Consider the following 16,496-nt stretch of genomic DNA (forward strand, 5'->3'; position numbering starts at 1 on the left):
TACAAGACTCAGTAAAGTTTAACAAGATTATAATAAAGACGCATACCTGTGTCAGCATTGCTGCGTCTCACAGTGAAGAGCAAAGTCGCCCAAATGAGAACAAACATCCTGATTCGATGATTAAGTCACTGAGTCTCTCCCTCCACAGGAAAAACTCTTTCTTTCAAAGGCACGAACACCTTATGGAAAAAGTGCAACAAACATACAGGAAGTCTGGTTGATCAAACTGGACCAGAAACACAGATCCACAGCTGACAGCACAGATGTTAATACATGATGTTGCATGTTCATCTATTCTGCACTGAGGATAATAAATTTGACTACAATATTCCCCAGGGCCTCATTTTACACCTCTCAGCAACAGCTCTGAATAAGAGATATCTGTGGTCTCTGCATTGTCCAGCTTTATTGTAGCGTAACTATTTAGTTCAATAGATTTTATATAGAAACATTTAAAAATATAGTATATGTGCTGTTTTACCTGTTTGGGTTGCTCTCCTGCTTTCAGAAGCACAAACATTTTAAACATTAAAATATTTCAACTGATGAAACTGGACCAGAAACAACTCTGAAGTTGATGGCACAGATTTAAATACAGTATGTTGCTCTTTTTAGTAGTCATGCTGATAAATGTGGCCAACATGTTTTCAGGGTTGTGAGTTCCTCGAAATTTCCCAGCACTTTTTCACACATTACAGGAAGCTGCAAAATAAATAATCTTAAGTAACCTTTTATCTAAAACCCCCTTAAAACCCAGACTTTCCCAATAAAATGCACACCTTGGTTTACAAGTAAAGTAAGGAATTCTAAAAAGCATTTTATGACATTAGTTAGTGAAGAAAAATATATTTTAGAGATGAAAAGTTGTGGTTACCTGTTTTTGTCTTGCTCTTCTGCCCTCTTCTCTCCACAGTGAGCTCTGCTCTGAACTGACTCTTCCTCCTCCCTTTATACTGCTCTCTGCACAACAAGGACGTTTCTCTACACACACACACACACACACACACACACACACACACACACACACAGACTGACACACCTTGAGCAAAAATCTCTAAAATATCAAGGTGATATATTAAATATGCACATATGATGATGTGCAACTTAAACAATGAATGAAATGGAACAAGTCCTTTATTTAATAATCTTTGTGAATGTTAGAAACTTTCAGAGAGGGGAAATACCGTATGTGTGGCCTTTAAAATGTTTTCATCATAACAAACCCACAGTCCTATCTACTATCTGTTTACATTGAAATGCATAATACATTACGTGCATGATGTAAATATGTTTATCACTGGCTTATATCTGCAGTGTCAGCTAAGTTATGAGGAAGTAATTATGACTTAAATATCTGTAGAAAAAAGTAATTGTTTAAATCTTAGTTCAACTGCATGCAGCCTCTTTGAAAGAACCTCTGTGTTAACAGTGTGTTGTTGTTTATTAATTGTGCAACATCTTTAAGTTGAGTTCTCAGAAAAGTCCCTGAAGTGATCACTCATTAAATCATCCCCTTATAAGGCATGACTATATTCTCTCTAACAACTTCCTCTTGACACTTAAAGGTGCTAGATTATAACTATTTTCAGCTACGAACAGGCGACAACTTTGTCCTTATCAGTTGTCTGCAGATTTAACACTCACTACTGAACCTGTGAAATTTGCAGTGTTTACCTGCAGTGAAAAAGGCTTTGTTGTAATTGACAACTCAATGATTTCATCCCAAACATAAACAGGTGTTTTCCATTGAAAAAATACATTTAAAAACAAAGAAAAGAAAAAGAAGAGACACCATGTTGCAAATACTGGTCACTCCAGTACTCAGTAGTCAAGCTCGTTCCTGTAACACTTTAAAAGGGAAGTAATGTGTGACTACTTAAAGGACATTAACATAGAGACAAATCAGGCCAAATGTTTCATCTGTTTGAAATTACAGATTAAAAAAAAGCCAAATATTGAAAATAATAACAATAATAAAAGACAGCTTACTGATTTGTATTTACAAATTCTTCATATTTTAAATAAAATGCATACATTTAAACAAGTTTACAGTGAGAATGTCCGGTTTTTTTTGTTTTGTTTTGTTTTGTTTTGTTTTTTTTTTGTCTTTTTCAAGTAAGTCTTGAAAGAACTCTTAGATGTCTATATGTACATCCAAATTTTTGCAATTAATACTGTCCATAGTGGCCCTAAACAGGACCCATCCTAATGCAGTTCCACTGTCTACAGTCCTAATTTCTGGGGGGAAAATGCATCTCAAAGTTCAGCTGAAGATGTGCAGCTTTAGTTGAAAACACAATGACAGAACTTTGTACCAAAAACAGTAACTTTAGAAGACATCCACATTATGTGTCTCACTAAAGCCTCATTGCAGCAACTTTGGTTGATCTCTGTAATGCAGATTGAACTGTAGGTTTAGATCTCTGAAATCAGACTTGCTTAAGGAAGGGATCTAACTTTCTCAATACATGTATGTCCATGTGAGTACTGCACAGAGATAAGCTAACAGTCTTACATTTGGGTTACCGTCTATAGACACTTACTAAAAATGAAACAAGACAAAGACTACAGCCACACTCGCAGCTACAGTATGAAACTGAAGCTGTTAGGTTCAGTGACAGCTGAGCTGTTTTGATCTAAATGCTAAAACCGCATGCTAACATGTTCACCATGTTAATTTAGCACATTAGCATGCTAACATTTGCTAATCAGCATTAAATACAAGATAAGTTTACCCTAAGGGGGAAATAAAGGTCTGTTCATTGGGATATATCCTCTGGAGAGTGCAACAATGGAGAACTCGCACAAAGAACAAAGATTCAGTCTGGGTCAAAGCACATTAGGGCTGTACAAATGTGCAAAAGTGCTTAGAGTGCAAACATTGCAGTCCATGTTGGAGTTTCCTTAGTGCCAAAAACTGCGGCACTAATGACAGTTCAAAATGGAATGAAACCTTTGCACTGTGAGCTTTATGCACTTTTGAACATTGTTCCGTCATCTGCATAGCCCTAATATTTGAATAAAACCATTTAAAAATTTAGACATTAGTCTGAATCTTTTTGTTCTCTGTGTGTGACTCCTCCATTGCTGCTACTGCACCAGAGAAGAAGACTGGGACTCTTCTGGGGACCATGAGTGTACAAAATTTAATGGGAAACCACTGAATAATTGCTGAGATATTTCAGTTTAAACCAAAGTGGTCCAACAAACTGACCGACACACAAAAACAACTTTGCCATCCCTGAAGGAATTCTGAAAAAGAGTAACCTCTTCAAAGTGAGGGTTAATTTTTGCAGAGAAATGTGGGCTGACACTTAAGGCATGTGTTCATCTTAGTTAAATAAAAGGTATCAAACAAATTTCACTTTGGCTCTCAGAGCAGAGAGGATGGAGATGGTTGCCCCTTTACAAACTGCTGCCATAATGGTGGTGTTAACTTTTTCATGGATGGAGGGAAACTTCTCTGATAAGTTTATAAAAACTAAAACACAACTGACCCTTTGCAAAGTCTCTCCCCCAGACACAGACTGGCTAATCATAACATAGCATCTGGCCGGCTCAGACCAGGGTCTGACAACAACACAGCTGTGCTCCATTGACTCTAATGCAGTCATTTGAGATTTCCTTCATTTTCAGGCTGGTTTTGTGGATTTAGAGCTAAATGTTGTGCCTGGGGCACGTCGTGTATTAATGACACTCGTTACCTGGAGAGGTTGGAAAAAGATAAACGTTTCTTCCCTGTTCCAAAACCAAAATCAGACCCTGAAAAGTGTAGGGTTAGCTAGCTAGCTACTGAAGATACAGCCCACTGAATGTACACATGCTGCTTTTGCTTTTTAATGATTATAACAGTGAGAAAAGACCAACCCTGCTGTACAGGACAAGCACATAAGAAACACAGCCAAACACCATTCATCTGCACACACTGCGATGCCACACAGCTGGTTCAATATCAGAAAAGTTTCCCTTTATATTCATTGTCTTCTGTGGCGATCAGCAGTGATGTGGTGGTTCACTTTTACACTGTGATCTGTAGCCTATAGTTTGGCTTTAGCTTCTAACTATCTTTGTCTTTTTAACCTGTTGTTGCTGCTGAGTCAGTTTGACATCCTGGATATATCCTTCAAACACAGACTGTAGACCCCTCTGTCTGCTTCTCTCTGGAATCACTCTTTCATTTTTCCAAAAATATGATAATATTTCTTCAGGGAGTGCAGTTAGTTACAGTGTGGGCTCCATGCTCACTCTGACAGCTTGACAGACCATCACAAAGTGGCGGGGCTTAGAGAGGGGTCAATGACATATAAGGAAATTCAGTCAAACTTCCAGTCCAGTCTTGGTGGAATGAATGGATTTGCACAGCTCCTAACATAGAGGTGTGAAGTGTCTTCACCACTTAAGGTTACGACATGCTGAAATTGGCGTTTGAGGATCACAGCCTTGTGGTGAAACCCATTTACATTCACCAGAATAACAATCCATCATCAGTCCATTACATCTGATAAGAGCAAGGAAACGTTATCCTCAAGCAACTCCACAATGCAACAGTCCTCACATCTCATCCATTACATCCTTTACACTGGAGTACACTGCCATTTCCTCCCCTTCCTCCTCTTCAGGAACATACTGTTTTGTCTCCTCATCCTCCTCGATCATCGCCTGCTCCTCTTTGCCCTCCAAAACTTCACCTTCCTCTTTACCATTCTCTTCAGTTTCCTTTTTCACTGTTTTCTTAATTTCAGCATACTCTGTCTCCGTGGTCTCCTGCTTCTTTGCTGCCTCCCTGGGACTCCTCCTTTTCATCACTGAGAAATCAATGCTGGCGTACTCCACATCTTTTGGTCCACCATTGAGATCAGACGTTGCTTTCTCTGCTGCCACAGCTCCCCCTTCTTCAGCTGCCTCTTGGTAGTAGGTCTGATCATCTTCCACTGTTTGACCAGCATCTATCTGTTGGGTACAACATAATTTACACCCATCAGCCAGAACATTAAAACCACTGGCTGGTAAGGTGAAATGATCAATGCTATCATTGATCATTTCGTTACAATGCAGTGTTCTGCTGGTAAACCTTTGGTCCTAGCGTTCATGTGGATACCACCTGACACCTTCCACCCACCCAAACAGCAGTGCAGACCAAGCACACCCCCCATGGCAACAGCAAATCCTTGATGGAAGTTGATGATGATGCAAGATGATGAATCAAAACCATGTACATTAAGCGTAAAATCTCTCTCTGGTATATTTACATTACTGCCAACCATTTCTTTCAAATTATGCCATAATCTTTTAATATTGCGCTGCTCAGTAGGTATCCTCAGATCCTTAAAATCTGACATTCCTAATTATTAATCTGCTAATGCTGAAGCTCCCTCTACTACCCCAACCTCTTCCTTAATTGCTGTATCTTTGGTATTGCTGAGGTAACTGTAATGTAATGTCTATAAATGTGTTTGTAACTATGAAACTGTTTCTCCTATAAGTCTCTTTGTTGCTTAGCTGAAGTAATGTACATACCAGTGGATACTCTTGACCGGTCACCACCTCCAGATTTCCAGAGCTCTTCTGTTTTTTTCTGAGGGGGTGAATGCATTTAAAGACAGCAACACAATTAAAGAATGAATAAGATCCACAAACAACTGAAATCCATCATTGGATTCAAAAGTGTACCTGTGACATTTGTTTGCCAAACAGCAAAGGACTGCTGAAAGAACTACCCCAATCACAAAGGCAATGATGACTTCAGGCCGTGAGACAATTTTCAGTACTTCACTGGTTTGACCTGCAGTCATGAACAAAAGAAAAATGTTGCTGTTCATGTTGTTCTGAACACTAAAAAAAACATGCAATGGCTTATTTCCTTTTGAATGCTTGCCCAACGGTTATGTGAGGACAAAGGTAACAGTAAAAAATAGAGGCACTAAAAATGTCATAAAGCAGTGGTCTACAGTTGCTGACGTGTTTTATTTGAGAACACGTACCATCTTGATCTGAGATGTCATTTCGAATGGTGAGGTTTTCTTTTGCTTCCCCATTTGTGTTGCTGCTGACACACTCAACAGAAGTGCTGTGGTCTTTTACAGTCACAGTGGCGGTGCTGTTGACCATGTGGTTTGACACAGTGGTAACGACAGAGTACTCAGTGCGATTCTTCAACAGCGGCCATTTGATGGTGGGCAAAGGAAACCCCTCACTGATGCACACACAAGTCAGGACCTCTGACTGAACCACACATCCAGAGGTTTCCAAGATCTTTGAAAACCCTGTAAACACACAAGCAGAATTACAACATCACAACTAAAAGCAGATAGTGTAAAATGTGATCATGAAATTCCTTTTTCAGAAGATTATTAAGGTCTACTTACAAGTCACAGTGATATCAGCATATGTAGTAACAGTTGTGTCCAGGTGTTGTGCTGTACAGATGTACTGTCCAGAATGTTCTGCTGTCACATCAGGGATGAAGAGTGTGGCTGATCCAGTGTCCTTCTGTAAGTCACTATCAGGTCCACTCTGCAGGTTTGTGTTGGAACCACGTACAGTCCATGTGACATGAGACGGAGGAAAACTTTCAACACTGCAGGTCAGATTTAAAGCATCTCCTTTCTCAACAGTTGTGTCTCCAGTGATTACAAGTTTCCTCATATCTGTGAAGCAAATTATAAACATAATATCTTAAGTCGAGATATGACAAAGAGGTCAGAAACAGATACAGATAGATTTTTCTCAAATCAAACACAGAATACATTGAATTAAATAACAAGACAAGATAAAGTCATTAAACACATTACAACATCTCACAACATTTATAGACAATAATTGACCTTATCCTTTGTGTGAACTAGGGCGCTTCCACATTGTGTGATGTTATAATATTACTTCTGTTTTAGAGCCAAAGTGTGGTCACTTTGCTGAGTGTTGCCAACTTTATCACTCTTTATTTGCCAAAAAGCTGTTTTTAAGCTGGTATTGAGTTTTTATTTTTTTCCAGACACTTTTTCCCAAAGTGTGGAGGATAAATATAATAGCTTACAAACCTTCATGGTTGCCAGGTATATCAGCAGTTGTATATTTTAACTTATTTATCTATTTTATTTTGCTAATGTAATGGTTTGCCACTGAAGAAGAATGAGTGAGAGCCGCTGTTCAGCAGGCAGCTGACACACCTAGAGAAACAGTAGGGATGACTGGTGTGTACAGAGAGCATATTTTCACATCTAACTCTGAATTAAGGAGTTATTTCAAAAACCAGAGTTGGTGATTGCTGTAACTGTGGGAAACTAACCAAGATCATTTCAGTGATTATTTATTTATTTATTTTTGTTAATGTGTTTACAAGACAATTACGTTAGTTTTAGTTTCATGAAAGAGAGAAACTCTACAGCTGTATTCTTCTGTTTAATAAGGAAAACAGATGTGAGAATATTTGCTTTCTTGACATTTTGTGAGTTCATTTCTAAGACTAAAAAAATTAAAAAGTTGTGGAACATAGTGAACTCGCCGCTCAAATACACTTCTCAGTTCAAGCAAGAGACACTACAATGTTATGAAAGAAGTCCTCACATGTGATTTCATGCCATTTTCTCATGTTGTCACTGATGGCTGATGTTTGTACTGTAAAACCATCCTATCACGACAGTACAACTGCTGAATGTTCCCCATTTTCATTCACTGTTTGCAATGCCAACTAGCGCTGTTATCGCTACACCAGGAGGACAAATAAGATTGGATAGAACCGAAAGGCAAGGCAAGTGTATTTATGTTGTTGCATATTTCAGTAATTCAATGTGCCGGCGGCCGGCTGGCCTGCCTCATGCACCTCCCTCGCTACGTGATGGAGGTGGCCTGGCTGACTGCCCCAAACCCAGGCCGGCTGGAGAAGCCCCCCCAATGCCATTGGCATTTTTTTTTAATTACTTTTTTTTTTCTCCCCCTCCACTCACTGGAAGTGGCTGACCTCCCGTCACCCTCTCCCGTGTTAAACACTGATAATAAAGCACGGGGGAAAAAAATAAAATAAGTAAAAGTCAACTATCTTTCTATTTTATGTTATTCGTTCATTTATTTATTTTTATTAATTTATTTTAGGCCCACCTTCCTTCCCTCTTCCCTCTAGCGTTTATACATACTATATAACGTTTTATACACAATAATAGATGGATTAGCAACCGTTTTACTTCTGACGATAAATACTTTCCATCCTACAATTGTATGGCTTTTTAAATTTTTATTTAAGGTGTTAAAAAAAAAAAAGAGAGAGAGAAGACGATACCACAATATCATACCGTCACAGCATCCCCCCAAAATAATACCGTGACATTGATTTTAGGCCATACCGCCCAGCCCTATTTACATGTACTGTCTGTTAGTGTTTTATAATTACCATCGGAGGGCACCAAAGTCTAAAGATTTTCAAACTCCCCACAGAGTGGCTTTAACAGACACGATTTTTATTATTTTGAACATGTGGCTCTGGTAGAGCTGAGAACCATCTGGAAGCCTTCATAGGTTCTAGGACAATTTTTTTTTAAAAAGTTCATTATAAACTAAAGGGGCGGAGCTGTGGAAGTTATTCAGGAATTGAATTTGGTATGATTAGTAAGGTCTTTTGCTCTAAACAGAATGAATAGCTTCAGCTCCTGGATTAGAGGAAAGAGGGAAAAAACTACAAGCCATTTTCTATCGTGGAAGAGTTGTACAGTGTACTTACATATCACTGTGACATTAACTTTTCCCATCAGGGTGTTGTTCTGATGTTTTGCTGTGCAGATGTACAGTCCAGAATCTGCTGTTGTCACGTTAAGGATGGAAAAGGTGTCCATTCCACTTTTTTCCAGGAAGGTCTCAGTGTCGTTCTACAGGTCAGTAACAGTGTCGTTCTGCAGGTCAGTAACAGTGTCGTTCTGCAGGTCAGTAACAGTGTCATTCTGCAGAATAGTTTCTGTTTTATTTTGCTTTTCATCAGAATATTTAGTCCATGTAATGAGAGCTGGAGGGAAACTTTCAACACTGCAGATCAGACTCAGAGCCTCACCCTCCTTCACACTTGTATTCCCAGTGATTTTGACTTCCTTCACATCTATGAGACAAAAATTGTATATTGTATTATATACAATATAATGGCACCACTAAAAAATCCAACATAGCTCAGAAAAGCGTCAGAAATTACATGACAGAACATCTCATATCAAGCATCTCAGATAGTAAAAAAGTAAAGCTGTGAATAAAGTACAGTATGTGTTACTCACAGGTCACGTTCAGAGTCACTGTCTCCTCTGTTGAGATGCTGTTTGTGAAGCTGACCTTACAGGTGACATCGGTGCCGTGGTGTTTAGCTGAAGGGTTCAAGGTCAAAGTTGAGCTGTGTCTCTGAGTGACAGCAGTCAGATCCTCAGTCTTGAAAGCAGTGATGTTTCCTGTGATGTGAGAGTCTGCCTCTCCTGCTCCTCCCCACATCCAGGTGATTTCAGGAACAGATCCAGAGCAGAGACCAGGAGCAGTGCAGGTCAGTGTGGTCTGCTGTCCCTCTGTCAGAGGAGGAATCATCACTGTGGGCTTCTGGGTCAGACCTAATGGGAGAACAGTCCAGGAGTGGAATCAGGTGAGCAACCTGAAGATCATGATTCATCCAAGTTTAAGCTAAAATTATCAAATAATTTGTAATTCATGTTAATGGAGCACAAATCAGGAGATATTATCAGGAACTGCTGCAGGTCCTACTGCCTGTCCATAGAGGTCGACAAATGTTAAATATTTTTTGCTCCATTGAGACTCTAAATACACCAAAGATGTTGCTGCAGTTGTTAGGTACCACAATTAACATCTTTATTGTATATATTTGTTTCAGCTCTTCGTACCTTTAACAGAGACAGTTGCTCTGTGAAGAATATCAAAGCCACCCGACTTCCCATTTACTCTGAGTTGATATGATCCAGAGTCAGACTCTGTGAGGTCATTGACGATGATGCTGCAGTTCCCCTGAGTCACATCAGGCTCCAACAGTGACACTCGTCCTTTGAACCCAGACTGAACTTTTTTGTTGTTCTTGTTAGTGTGGAATATAATGTCTGAATCACCACATCTTTGTTTTGATGGTTCACATTTGTACCAAACTATATGTTGGGGTATAAAGCCATATCCAGTGGTGAAAAGACACGGTATCACAACACAGAGTCCGGCCTCTGCTGTTATTTCTCCTTCACTGAGAGTGATACAGTATCTTCTGTCACAGAATTGTCTTCCCCAATCTGCACCTGTTAATAAAGACAATGAAAGAATATTAGAATATTTAAATTTTGACAATGCACCATATTTAATAAAATATGAAGGAAGGCTACTATGACTGTTTTTGTTTCACATCTCTGCTGTAGAGCAGAATGCATCATAATTTCAACATTTTACATGTTTCTTTTTCCGTTATACATATGATTAACAAAATGTCCATTTACATAGCAAGTCCATTGTTTCCAACTCAGTTAATAGATGCTGTGAGGAATGCTTCTAATGGTGCTGGAACTAAATATAAGTAAATAACTATAAGGACATTAATCACGGCAGATTATATCTATCTATTTCGTTCATATCTTTAATGTCAGCATCATAACAAGATTATAATAAGAGATGCAAACCTGTGTCAGCATTGCTGCCTCTCACAGAGAACAGCAGGGTCACCAGGATGACAACAAACATCCTGATTTGATGTTTGAGACAGACAGTCTCTCCCTCCACAGGATAAACTTTACCCTGAAAATACAGTGAAGATAGAGGAACTAAACCAAAGGAAGCTCCACAGCTGACATCACAGACAAGAATACAGGATGTTGCAGATTTAGTTAGTTGCAATATTAACACACATTATATTTGTTGTGGTAAGGCATTTAGGATTTGGTTACACTTGTCTTTTTAATGCACCTTTGTAATTTAATCATGCCAGGATGCATTAACTGTCAAGTCTAGATCAGAACTTGACCACACTGGGATCTGATCAGCCAGACCACATGCCAAAGTGGCCTGACTGGTATAGGGTTTGGATCTCAGTGAGGTGTGGACAGCATGTAGGCACAATCCGGTCAATTTATCGAACGTAGGTCATCCTCCTGCCACAGGGGAGTTCCTCTCCAGAGCGAGAGCTACAGGAAGTTACAGGGTTTTTTCATACACACGTGCTGGTTTGGCTTAAATCGGCTGAACTCAGCACATCAGCCCAGCGTGGATGGGATGTGCATTTCCATTATAATAGGGCTACCCACTTCAAAGTGTGTCTTTTACTGATCACGGCTTGTCGTTGGTCAATGAAGTTTAAAAGCAAAGGGCTGATCCACAGCTTAAGATCCCAGATTATTTTGCTGTTAGTGGTTTTTATGGCTGGTAACCAAATAGCTCACCTGTTGGAGGTGAGCTGTTTGCAGAGGTGCAGTAAGAGCCTGTTGTCTGCAGCTCTTCATCTAACATCTCACTCTGGCTGTTTCTGCTTGTAGCCTTCCTCCCTGTGGTATAAGTAGCTTTGTTTTTACTGAAAAACAGCTGCTAACAAAGCTGCACTATTTTGGTGATAAACACATTTCATTCCTTGTAAATACTTCCCAATAAAAGTCCCCTGATATTTTGTTAATTAAAAGCTTTTACTGTGAAGCAGCAAAATAAGGAAACTTTCAGTTTTCATGAGCAGTAACATAACACTACTTACAGCTGACAGCAAACATGAAACAGTAAAATAAAGTAGATGTAGTAGGTGTAGGTGTTGGCTTATGTCAGCTATGTGCTCACATAAGCAAATCACAAATCACAGATGTTTATTATATTATTCAGGGAAGAATTAATCACCTCGACAACTTTCATTAACAGCTCAAAAATAAATATAAATGTTAAATAAATGTTTTACCTCTTCCTGTGTCTCTCTCCTGTGGTCTTCTCTCCACTGGTCTTTTTCTGCTCTGAACTGGTTCTTCCTCTCCTCACTTTTTTATTTCTTCCCTCTTTGTGCAACAATCAGGTTTAAGGAAGTTTCCACACACGCTGCTGAGCAACATTTCTCCTCTCCTTAGACTGACATGCTCATGTACACTCAAACGTCATAATATTACAGAAATCTGCACCTTTAAAATTGAATGATGAAAAATGTTTTGCTTCTTATTGTTTTTATCGCCATGATCAAAGTAATGTGGTTTATATTATGCAATATCTGAAGGTACTGTTCTTAGCAAACTCACCGTAATTGTTATTTATTTAAACACTGCTTTATACAGCACCACTGTGTTCTCTGTATCTCTGATAACTTCCTGTTTACATTTTATGCTGCTTTAAGTGTTCATCAAAATGAGGTGGGTAGAAACTGGAAGGGATGGAGGAAAATAATCAATACATTATAGTATTGTGATATTTTGTGTGGCAATATTGTATTGATAGATGAACTCAAAGTATTGATATTTTACTGCTCCAATAAAAAAAGGTGAAAGTGTGATGACTCTTATTAGATAAAAACACCTGTTAAAGTTTTTCCTTCACTTGCAGCTAAAAAAGGTCATAAATTGCAACATATATCACAGTGTATGTTACTGCAATACTCAGCATGTTGCAAAACATCTGTAGTGACAATAATGTTGGAACATGAGCTGAGTATCCTGATAATATCATATCAGGGGGCCCTTGATGATTCCCACTCCTAGAAACCGGTATGACGCATAAGCATGTATGCAAAAAGAAGGCAGTAAAGGGTTGAAGGTAGCATGTATACTCAAACTGACAGTAAAGGGAAAGTTGTGTGTTATTACTAGCACTGACATGGTGTGGGAATAATATGGAGAAGCGGGTAAAGTCCTTAATAGTGGTGCAAAATGTGACTTTCAAATATATCAGACTTATCAACTGCACGATCAAATTTAAACAAATTTAGCACTGACATCTGGCCTATGGGATTCAAAAACAGTCAACATGTAGTATAAATCATTTGTGCATTACACAGCACAACAATCCAGAACAGGGATGTAAAACACCTCAACAAGTAACAACCGGGCTCCAAACTATCAGAAATCACACATGGCAGAAGATGTAACTTTATAGCTGACAAGTGGTGAGAAGTAACTGAGTACATTTACTCAAGTACTGTATTTAAACACAATTTAGAGAAACCTGTACTTGTGTTTCCATTTTGTAGCCTTCCTCAGGAAAATATTATACTTTTCACTCCATGTCATATAATTTATGTACTTTGCTACTATGTTGATAAAGATTATCTTATACAAAACTTATGAAATGAATTGTTATATATGGAAATATCTATCAATAACATACAGTAGTGCACACTGAGTCACATGTACAAGCTAGAACAGTAACAGTGTTTTAGGTAAAGTCAGGTATTTGAATGCAGAGCTTTAAGCTGTATGCTAATGTAGTATTTTACACGGTTTTATTACTACTTTGATTTGGGTAAAGGATCTTAATACTTCTTACACGACAGCATCAGCAACAGGTACACAACTATGTTATGTTACCGACTGCAGAGGCTGGATAAGACAGGAGAGAGGAGAGGAGTGGGTGGGTTTGTTAGTTTAACGTTACTTACTGGAGATGATAGAACTGCGACCTGTCTTTCATGTCGGCAAAATGACCAGCAACCATGTGATATTAAGTCCAACTAGACTTGTCTTCCAACACAGATGCTCCATGATACTTTGCAAACGTTATCAAAGTGTCCGTCCTCATTATAACATCTGTTTGAGGTTAGCATCAAAGGCTAATGTTGCTAGCTAAAAACACGAAGCTGACAGCATTGATACAGACGTTCAGATACCTCCTGACTGTTTAAGTTGAAGGATGTTGCTAGTTTTTCAATGGTTTAATAAATAAATACTTAAATAAATAAAGGTTTCAATTTTTTTTTTCAGAGTTTTTAAATTCCACACCTGCGCATAAAGTTACTAATCAAGGCCCGGAGAGTTCGAAGTACTGAATGCAAATACACACAAAACAGAAAAAAACAGAAAATACAACTATTTTGCATGCATTTTCATTTATTGTGAATTTTGTTTCTTTTATATTCTCTTAGGCCTATGTTGTATTATTGATTGCAGCTTTTATCTCATGGCACTATCTTAAATGTTGATTATGGTCTTGCCTTTTAGCTTCCTGCCTACCTTCCTACTGTGAGGTGAGACGAGGTGGAACGAGGTGAGACAAGAGGAGAGGAGACGAGATGAGGCTTTATTTATAAAGTATCCTGAGGGTGACTGTTGTGCAGCTGTTGCAATACAGAGCTGAAGAAGTGCAAATATAAAATAACAAGAAGGTGCGAAAAGAATGCAAATCCAAAATATATAGGCCAACAATATAAACAATGCCAAAGTCAGGTTAATGATATGGATCATAACATCTAAACACAGATTAACGGTGTCGTGTTCTTAAAGCAATATTTAAAAAAACTAATAAGTTCGTCTGGCCACTGTGTCTACGCAACTATGTTTATTATTTTCTTGCTCGGCAGTCACCCTCGACAATACAATACAGCCTGACGCCACAGCGCCCCCACATGGTAACATGACTCAAAAACTCCCATAGCAATAAACCATACTATGAATCAACATACAATAACACCACAAACGATAGGGATCAGTCTACGTGGGATTGCATATATATGTACAGTATCAAATCTGAAGCTTAGAAAAGTGCCAAACACCCCCCCCCCCCCCCCCATTTTTAATAATAGCTATTTTTGTGGAAGGTGAACTGCTGATGCATCCATACATTCATACAATGTACACCTTTTTTTTGACAATTTATCAAATCCAGTGCAAGAAATCCTGTATTATAGCTGGTTGAAAGTCATCCCAGCAGACTGTGAAGACATGGTGGAAGCTGACATTAGTCCTGAAGTTGGCCAATAACATCCTGCTCTTGAACCACTGATGCATCTATACATTCATACAAACTGAATGATGGCAAAGGAGCTTCAACACGTCTGTAGTCCTGAGTTTGGCCAATAACATCATACTCTGGTGATCTGTCTGTTTTCTGCAGAGACATGTAAGTTCTGTCCTCTTGATTTGGTGTCACCTTTGTTCTTGCTTTCCTTTAGAGAGAGAGAGAGAAAAAACAGAGTGAGCCATGTGTTGCCTCAAAGTCTTCTAATGCATTAACAAAGACTTTGAATCCTAAAAAGCATAAGTAGTAACATACCAAAGGAATATCATGAAGATTGTGCAGAGGGCGTTCACACTTAGAGATACACCAGCAACAGCCCAGGGAAGTACTGCACTGTGAGGTCCACGCTGCTGCACAGGACCTACCATAAGAAATAGGGGATGTAAACAAATCTTTATGAATCACATTTCATCATCATATTTATCATTTATGAGTCATAATGGCCTCATAATGTATTCAAATATGGATATTGCTGCAAAGAAGTTGCAAATTCTAAAATATACTGTAGATGCTTTACACACATCTTCAACCCCAATTCATTATCTCACCAACCTTTTCCTTAGTCATGATGGTGAATAATGGCCAAAAACGTTTAGCAAAACATTATGACGTCTCAGTGAAGTTGACCTTTGACCTTTTTTCAAGGCTGTCTTGAGATATCATGTTGTTGAGAATGACACAGACAAGGTCACAATGACCTTGAATGTCTACCACGAAAATCTAACCAGTTCATCCCTGTGACAAAGTGAATGAATAATATTCACCTCACAAGAAGTGAATATACTGATGTTGTTTCCTTGGTATTTTGTGTTGTAGTATTCTCTATCATGAGACTGTGCCAGGAAAGGTTGTTACTCCCCCTGCTGGATGTTCTTGTTGTGCTGGCTGCAGTCACCAATAATTATCCCCACCTGTGTGTACTGTCTGTGAATTTGCCTGTGTCTGTGTCACACATCTGTGTGACAATATTAAAGTCAAATTGGTGTGCTGTCCAAGTCTTTACTTTTTATTATCATTTTATACATCAAGGATACAGGACCTAGTCTTCAAGGTCTCACTGTGAGCTGAGCTGTTTTGTTCTTATTTTCTCAATAAAGTGAGAGAAATTTCACAATGAATGCAATTTGTGAAAGTCCTAAACCAGTCTGGGTTTCAGACCTTCATCCAGACACAAGATATTTAAGAGGGAGCTTAAAACAGCCAATTTTAAAAAAGCTGTTCACGCTGTATTCAGTTAAAAATCTCAGGACGAGCTAAACATTTTTTCCAAGATAAGACCCAAGAGTTTCACCTCAAGTTATGAAACTTTATATATTCACGGTCCAGTTTTAGGATAACTACACTGAGCTGGGAGAGCTTCTCTAACATTCTGAAAGGTCAAAAGAATGTGAGAGTATGAAGAACAGAATGTGCTACTCACTGGTCACATTAAGAGTCTTCATTTCCAGTGTAGTGATGCTGTTTGCAAAGCTGACCTTACAGGTGACATTGGTGCCGTGGTGTTTAGCTGAGTTAAAGGTCAAAGTTGAGCTGTGTCTCTGAGTGACAGCAGTCAGATTCTCAGTCTTGAAAGCAGTGAT

At 38.7% G+C, this 16,496-nt stretch overlaps 1 protein-coding gene and 1 long non-coding RNA gene across 8 annotated transcripts in view; one reads left to right on the plus strand and one right to left on the minus strand.

Annotated features, from left to right (window-relative positions):
• Positions 1–16,496, plus strand: part of LOC125893362 (uncharacterized) — a 92,150-nt gene that overhangs the window by 1,431 nt on the left and 74,223 nt on the right. Inside the window, exon 2 of one of the 3 annotated variants that reach the window (XR_007449876.1) lies at positions 9,350–9,460. The exons of 1 other annotated variant lie outside the window; for it this stretch is intronic. This is a non-coding gene — a long non-coding RNA (uncharacterized LOC125893362). Of the gene's footprint in view, positions 1–9,285; positions 9,461–16,496 lie in introns of those variants that run through there. One more of the 3 variants, XR_007449878.1, reaches the window with a different exon arrangement.
• The window catches only part of LOC125893342 (sialic acid-binding Ig-like lectin 10), a 37,937-nt gene continuing 23,374 nt past the window's right edge, over positions 1,934–16,496 (minus strand). For 2 of the 5 annotated variants that reach the window (XM_049583941.1, XM_049583938.1), the window contains 5 exons: positions 6,366–6,647; positions 5,982–6,263; positions 5,671–5,782; positions 5,518–5,575; positions 1,936–4,950 (listed from right to left, as the gene is read on the minus strand). In XM_049583941.1, the coding sequence (XP_049439898.1) occupies positions 4,552–4,950; positions 5,518–5,575; positions 5,671–5,782; positions 5,982–6,263; positions 6,366–6,647 (1,133 nt within the window). In that variant the 3' untranslated portion in view covers positions 1,936–4,551. Of the gene's footprint in view, positions 4,951–5,517; positions 5,576–5,670; positions 5,783–5,981; positions 6,264–6,365; positions 6,648–16,496 lie in introns of all 5 variants that reach the window. The other 3 variants (XM_049583940.1, XM_049583939.1, XM_049583942.1) reach the window with 2 other exon arrangements.

This window comes from Epinephelus fuscoguttatus, linkage group LG8 (assembly GCF_011397635.1).
Source record: "Epinephelus fuscoguttatus linkage group LG8, E.fuscoguttatus.final_Chr_v1".
NCBI lineage: Eukaryota > Metazoa > Chordata > Actinopteri > Perciformes > Serranidae > Epinephelus > Epinephelus fuscoguttatus.